This window comes from Zeus faber (assembly GCF_960531495.2).
Source record: "Zeus faber genome assembly, chromosome: 5".
Taxonomy (NCBI): domain Eukaryota; kingdom Metazoa; phylum Chordata; class Actinopteri; order Zeiformes; family Zeidae; genus Zeus; species Zeus faber.
Genome location: NC_137192.1, coordinates 7988306 through 7996651, shown reverse-complemented (window position 1 = coordinate 7996651; position 8346 = coordinate 7988306). Strand labels below are relative to the sequence as shown.

The 8346-nt window shown below is 38.7% G+C and overlaps 1 protein-coding gene across 2 annotated transcripts in view; it reads right to left on the bottom strand.

Moving 5' to 3' along the window:
* Positions 1-757: 757 nt before the first annotated feature.
* LOC307231081 (constitutive coactivator of PPAR-gamma-like protein 1 homolog) overlaps positions 758-8346 on the bottom strand; it is a 31803-nt gene continuing 24214 nt past the window's right edge. For both annotated transcript variants that reach the window (XM_080001636.1, XM_080001637.1), the window contains 2 exons: positions 6189-6285; positions 758-2397 (listed from right to left, as the gene is read on the bottom strand). In XM_080001636.1, coding sequence (XP_079857762.1) covers positions 2038-2397; positions 6189-6285 — 457 coding nt within the window. In that variant the 3' untranslated portion in view covers positions 758-2037. The remainder of the gene's footprint in view (positions 2398-6188; positions 6286-8346) is intronic.

Genomic DNA, 8346 nt, shown 5'->3' with positions numbered 1-8346 from the left:
TACTCCGCAGATACGGACCATTGCGTTACGTTGTGGTGGGGTTTTTTTTTCTCTCTCCCCCGATTCCAATACGTAACAGTTTTAATCAGATCGCCCTCGTCTCCAAACTCCCATTCCCAGACGGTGGCGGCCAGGATCTCCCACAGCCCCGTCGGATGCCTCTCTGCGCTTGCGTTTGCGCTCGCACCACGTTACATTAAAGTGGTAATCCGCGATTCTTTGGTAAAAAGAAACCCAATTATATATTCAAAAAACATATACATAGACACATATGTATACACGCACATACGTATGTGTGTATGTGTGTGTGTGTGTATATATATATATATATATATATATATATATATATATAGCGGAGACTCGCACACACATACTGTGTATATGTACGTATAAGTGTGTGTGTGTGTGTGTGTGTGTGTGTGTGTGTATGTATGTATATATATATATATATATATATATATATATACATACACACACACACACACACACAAACAAACACAAACATACTGTGTATAGGTTTGTACGTATAACTGTGTGTGTGTATGTGTATATATATATATATATATATATATATATATATATATATATATATATATACACACACACACACACACACACATACTGTGTATATGTTTGTACGTATAAGTGTGTGTATATATATATATATACACACACACAATATATTTATACACACATTTACATTTTGACAAGAAGAAAACGTTTAAAATGGACAAAGACCCCAAGCAAACCACAATAATTATACTAAAAGAATAGACTTTTATTAAGCATTGTAAGTTGCATTGCCTTCAGATCACACCACGCCACAATCCATCAGCATTCAATCCAAACCGACAGCAGTTCGTTCCGTAGCAGAAAGTCGGACCAACTTACGTAGAAGATAACCTATTTAGCTCTTGCAGGGGACTGGGGGACAGGGGAATACACCATATTCATGATCACTAATAAAGATGGAGAAAAAGCTCGGGAGAATTAAGTAGAGATGTTAAAGTCAACGGCTGGTTAGGAAGTAAGATGATTGAAAACACTAAATTAAAGTCTCAAAAATGGATTCAACTCTTATTTTGGGAGGTAAAGCGGCTGCCCTCAGCGAGGCTAGTAGAAGGGGTGATTTTACACTTTCACACATTTTTTTTTCCCCCCGCCCCCCAGGTTTTTTTTTTTTTTTTTTTGTTTTTTTTTCCTTTCACTCCTGGATACTTGACTAATGCGTTAAAACAGCAACAGAGAACAGTAACGTTGAGTGTGATCCCACCTCCGAGGTGGCGGGATCATTTCTTGTTTTCGGCATCGAATGCGACAGGTCAATATCACAAAAAGAACCCCCCCCCAGACAGTTAACACCTTTTCATGGACTATATTTTTGATATTAGCTTTTTTATTTTTTTGAGGTTGCGAAATGTGCAGGGATCTTTTTTTTTCAGGTTGAAGATAAAGGACAACATGCATAATAGCTACACACTTCTTAAAACTAGGAACCATGCAGATGTTTCTGTTGAAACGTCGGTACGAGAGTTTCTACGTTTGATCCAAGAAACCACATTTACGAATAATCCTGATGAAAAGAAACAGATTTTTTTTTTTTTTTGGCAGGATGATTTTGCATTTAAATGGGTTTTTTTTGGATTGTTTGTTGTTTCTCAGTTAATTTTTGAACCAAACTCAAACAAGCAGTGGTGGCCCGGGGGGGTTGGGGAAGAATTATGCCAATAACTGGTTCATTTTACTCGTCGAGCGGTCAGGGTGACAACAGAAGACCTCAGCCTTATACAAAGAGAAGGGTTTTTTCCAAAGCTATGCTCCGGAAACTGCTCGTTTTAGTATGATAAGTGTTGGCGATGAGGGAGTGAACGACGGTTGCACTCATTTAACACGCCGGTTGTATTCAATGAGAGGGATCCGCAATTCATCTTGTTTACTCTTAGTTTTTGTGCGTTGAACCGCAGACTTTTCCCCCACTCTCCAGATATTCCTGACACTGTACCTTCTTTCATCCTCTAGAAAAAAAAAAATAGGCTTTTACTCTTCTTGGTTAAAGACGACGACTGCTTCTCTATGGCCGCCGCCGCCATCTATGCTTAGTGCATGTAAGTGAGGGTTAGTATTGCACGTCTTGGAGTTGCTGCTAAAGGCACTTTGGGGTTGGATGGGAGCTCCGCGTTGGTCCTCCTCGCCACAGGGCCGGCCCGCTGCCTCCTCGACATCGTCCCCCACGCCGTTCTCCGCGGCGGAACCAGATTTTCTCTCCTCCTCCTCCTCCTCCTCCTCCTCCTCCTTCTCCTCCTTCTCCTCCTCCTGCTGCTGCTGCTGCTGCTGCTGCTGCTTGGGCTTCTTTTGCTCCTTCACGGCGTCCAGTCCCGAGGTATAAGTGGGCTTTCCCTAGAAGACAGCAACGACGTGGAGAAGAGAGAAGTTGACTACTTTGTGCTCGGATTGCTGGGATTCCATCAGGTGGCCAGTCTGACACAGTAGCCACCCTTCACCCTTCACCCGGCTCATTGTGCTTGACTGGAAGCTTGCCTTCTTTCAACCACTGGGTGAGAGACTGGTCAGGCTGGCTTAGGCCCTGTTCACACGTATATGAAAAGCTGTTTTAAAGGGGACCTATCAAATCTATTTTCAACAAGTTCATATAGCCCTCTGAGGTGCCCAAAACATGTCTTTCAGGTTTTTTGCTGAAAATACCACTCAAAGATTATACATTCTAGCCATTCTAACATGCCTCAAAACCCCTCCTGTTCCTGACGCACTGTTTCAGCCTGTGTCGCCTCCCTCCTGAGGCCCCTAGTTCTGTGAGCCAATGGGGATTGAGCATGAGTAGAGAAAACAGCTTCTACAAGCTCCATAGCAGTGGTGAGGTTGTCCCTGCGAACGAATCAGTGATTCACTGAATCACTGAATCACTGATTCGTTCGCAGGGATACTTGCAACTGACAGAGCTCAACTGAACTGACTGATGAAGGGATTGTTTCAGGACGTGATTCAGTTCAGTTTCACTGAAAATATTTGAATCGTTTGCAAACTTCACTACACTATCACAGAGCCGGTCAAAGCAGTTTTCTCTGGAGAATAGCACATTGCACAATGGCTTAAATAAAAACTCTCGATTGATATAAAAAATATAATTTTTTTTATTAATTGCATGGAGGAAGCAGATGGAGGATTCGATTGGCAGTGATGGAAACATACCAGCACCCGGGCAGACACGCTCATTTTCACCCACCCCTTTATCGGATGCGAATGACGTAGAAGTTCCTGACGTTGGCGTGTGAATAGACAGGAATATCATTGGTCCATTTCATATCCGATTTAGAATACAAAATCAAAATCAGAGGTTATTAACTTTTTTCCTGCATGCGGGACCATGAAATGTTTTGAGTGTGGGGACCGCTCCGTCGGGGCCGCTCCGTCGGGGCCGCTCCGTCGGGACCGCTCCGACGGGAAAAAATATCTGATTTTGATTTTGGATTCTTAACCAGATATGAAATGATCGAATGACACATGGACATTCCTGTCTATTTAGGCACCAATCTGTCTATTTTCCATCACTGCCGATCGAAGCTGGAGTCGATAAAAACCTCTTTCAATACTGCAGTGTCATTTGCCCCGGAACTGAATGTCGATTGTAACCTTTCCCACTGAAGACAATAGCCAGATGTTAGCAGGTTTTTCGTGCAGTAGAACAGAGGTATTAGTAGGTCCAACAGAGAGCCAAATGTATGATCACACAAGCACTGGGAAAAAGTGACTTTTTTGAAATAGGTCCCGTTTAACATTTAATCCATAGGGCAAACTAGTCACTTTTTAAAAGTTACTAGGACTTAGTTACTACTAACAGTTGGAAGAGCAACGAGTAACTATTTTAGTTTTACTAGTCAACATGTATTAGATACTAGTACTTATTTATTAGATACTAGTAATTATTTCAATTGTTACTAGCAACAATTTGGACAATTTTGTCAGTGAATCCTATGGGGCTCCATGTTTAAGATATCAAATATTTTCCTCCAACTAGTATCTAATCCCATTGTCACTAGTATCTATTACCATTGTTACTATTATGTATTTGAAATTCACTAGTCATTATTAATTGAGTACTAGTACTTATTCATTCGTGACTAGTGCTTTTCCCCCATTGTTACTAGTAACATTTTTATTTTTACTAGTAACACTTTAAATTAAACTATCAACAAGATGTTTTGACTCATCATTTCTCATGACACGTTTGGTACAAAAGTTATTTAAATATAAATGTATTTAAAATCTGTTTTAAGTCATATTTAGCTATTTTTGAGGTATCAAACAATTATGTCAAACTATTTATATCAAGAATACGTTTAAAGACTTAAAACTTCACTCAACTTTGAAACAAATTGAAAGCGTTGAAGGGCCATACTAGAGCAGAAAAGGCACGACAAATAATTATACCTATACTGTACATTAAAATAAAGTGAGATGACCACGTTTGCCGTGAAATCTTGGTAGTGGAATAGAGAGAAGTCAAATCAAAGCGTCAGTTAATTTCCCAATTATGATGAATGATTTCCTGTGAACAGATATCTATTGAGTACAATTATACAAGAAGCCCTTAATGACAATAATTACAGCATATAAACACATGGGGAAAAAAACACAAAAAAGGGGACCATTAACAACTTTTCAATGTAAAAATTTAGTTTTAAATTATGTATATTATCTATTACGACAAGTAGAGAAACACCGCTCCAACATTATGGAAGCAAACAAAAGTTAGGTATGTAATTTTTAAACAGCTTTTGAAAAAAGTATTAAGGCAGGTAACCGCAAATCTTTTGTTTTTCACTAAATACGAAAATTCTAAAATATTCACATTTTAGATCTTCTGTGCTTCCTTGAGATTACATACAATACTACACGTTTTCAGATGTTCGCGCTGATAATTAGGGGGCGACATGCAGAAAGCCCAGTTAAACCAAACTACTTCACATACTTGTCCCTACGCTTAAGGCAGCAGCATCAGAAAACTCCATACAACCCATCTCCAAATGTGCCAAGTGATATTAAATTGTTAGGAGCCCGATGAGTGCGTTCTAAAAAAATGATGGTTTTATTTTGTCTGGAGAGAGATTATTTGACAATCGCACCGAGGCTGAAGCAAGTCTGCCCCAAAAGCCTGCAAGTAAGGCCACATAATACCAGTAATAATAGTAATAACAATAATAATAATAATAATAATAATAATGATAATAATAATGATAATAATAATAATAATAATAATAATAATAATAATAATAATGATAATAATAATGATAATAATAATAAACACTAAGACACGATTCAGACCCGTTGCTCTGGAGCTGCAAGCGAACCCCATGTGTGAGGACACAAACACTGAATGTATTTGACTGACTTGGGGTGAGTAAGGAATGTCAACATTTAAATTCTGCCAGCTATCTATGCATGCCGCCTGTAAATAAAACGATTTTTCTTATTCATCGTGTTTCAGTATTTTGCAATGTGTTTATCACGCATGGTCATTTTGCGATGGCGGTGAAAATACGATTTCTGGTGCTCCAGCGGGCCGGTATTTCTGCATTGCGATTGGGTCCCCGAGACACCGATCTTATAGGAACCAGCGCCACATCAGCACCGGGTTTCGGTACTCAACCCTAGATACAACTGGCTCGAATCTCGCAAAATAAGGAGGGACATGGCACCGGGCTAGATGCGAATGGAATGTGCTTATTTACAAAAAGGGCAGAAGAGATAAAATGTCACATGTCACAAAGCAGACCACACACACACACACACACACACACACACACACACACACACACACACACACACACACACACACACACACACACACACACACACACACACACACACACACACACACACACACACACACAAACTCATCTCATCTCATTCCCCCAGCCAACCACAAGTTGTAGAACCTTGGAATATCAGCGATGCACAAACATTCTGCTACTTCTGGTAAAATCTCATTGGTTTTACACTAATTCCCGCTTCAATTGTCGCCGAAAAATGACAAGGAGAATAATTAGAATAAAAATCCCATCAATAACAATAGGGATAATAATAATAATAATATGGAATTTTCTCACCAGCTTGAAAAAAAAATGGATACAATTTTAAGGTTGAGCCAATATCATAAATGACCTACTTACCAGAAATGGTCCCTGGCTCTTGTAGCCTCTAATGTGGTACCTGGTTCCTCGGCCGAAGGTCCTTATGACCGGCGTGGAAATCACACCCCTCAGACGACTGTGGTGAGAAACAGAGTTAATATTATTTCAATTATTTTAGGAATAAAAGTTGTGAATAAGTCATTCACAGACCTGCCAACCTGAAAATATTTTGATTACTACAATAGCGTAACAGGGAGTCTCTGTAGTATACAAATTGATCTCATTAGGATATAACCCTTAAAATGCATCAGCTCCGAAGTTACCGAACATGTTTACCAACTTGAAATGTACCGATTGCAATTTTCTCGGCCAATTCCTATATTTGAAGTCTGACCTGTTTCCGATTTCCGATCTGCTGTTTGTCAATGACAAATACATCCCGTGATCTGCTCACGCTCACGTGATAGGACAGCTGCACATACGGACTACCACTGCAATTTTCAGTTATCACAATAGTAAGATTGCTGATTTTGACATTGTGTGTTTATTATTGGTCATTATTCACTATGTAACATTAATAGAACATGAAACTGTCACTGAGTTCCAATAAAATAGAATGTGACGGTCACCAAGTTTAAGTATAATTCAACCTGTAACTCTCACTGAGTTTTAGTAGGACTCAACATATAACCAACATGGGAATGTCCAGTTCAAACTTCAAATGAAAGTTTATTTCACTTAAAGTGCAAATATACATTTATATTATATTTATATGGTACTTTGCAAATAAATTGCGATCATTGCAAAAAATAAAAATAAAACAAATGGCCGACTCTTCTCACTTTCGTTCACTGGAAGTCCTCCTTCGCTCACCGTGCGTTAAACCAAGCGAATCAAATAAAACGACTCGTTTTAGTCTCCAAAAAAAAGAGTCAAACTTTTCGTCACAAGCTATGCTGTGACAGTGGTAGAAACGCAGTCTGCACAATGTAAGAATATTGTCAGGACATAAATAATATATCTAATCTTCTTTGTTTACCTTGAAGAACCTCCAAACAGCCGACATCCTCTTACTTTTGCTCTCTTTTTTTGAGCCTCAACTACACAATGACGTTACATTACGGTATCGGGTTGAGTATTGTAGCATTTTTACGAGTACAGTACATGAGCACAGTACCAGGCATGTAAAGTTGACGGCTCTGTCACTGATCGACCAGTGAAAATAGACCAATTCCGGTCACTCGCCGTTTGATCGTTGCATCTCACGTTTTATATGCTAACATTACGGTCACATTTTGGGCTTTATTATAACTGTCCACTTAGTTTAAATACCCAATAAATGTACGGTATTGTTTCTTATTGAGTTATGCAATATATATATATATATATTTGCAGAGTCTCAGCTGGCATTTCGTACCTGCGTATTTTGACTAAGAATTGCGTAGTTGGTACACAAAGGCACTTTTGGGTTGCATGTGCTAAACCCAAAGCATGTGAAACACACAGGGTCCATCAGCAAAGTATGATTATATAAATATCATCTTTTGACAACGGCATGGTAGCTCCACAGGGTTATTTCCTTTCTGTGACCACATCGTGCAGGATCGAACAAGTGCTTCTTCCTAAATGATTAATTACAGATGTTGGATATTTTTGAGAGCTACTGTGTGCCACGATACAAATGGAAAATTGTTTATAGAGTTGGTAACGTACTCCATATCAGAGTTTCCTTCAGAAAATAATTGGTGCCGGTTCAAGTGTCCTGGAAGATTTCAATGTCCTGGACAAATGGGAGCGATTCCCGTCAAATATTATGTGTTTATTGAGGTTAAAAAACAATTGATAGACAGATTATATAGAGAATGAAGTCATGAAGGCATGTCGATTTATAATATTGTTTTGTTGAATATTCAAAATTAAATAAGTCCCGTCAGTAAAGTGATTTTAAAAATAAATAAATAAATATTATAAATATTACTACTTGAAATCAAATAACTTCAGTTCATGAACAATAAGTAACAAGTGCAGCTGCTTTAATTAACATTTCACTCCAATACAATTTTGATTAAATCAAAAACAAATTAAATACGATCACTAGGTCTACATAAATAATAATGTGCGGTGTTGCCGTCTTCATCAGGATGTCTCGTCGACATATTTTACAACACAATGTATATTTACCGTCTGCTTTGAGTCA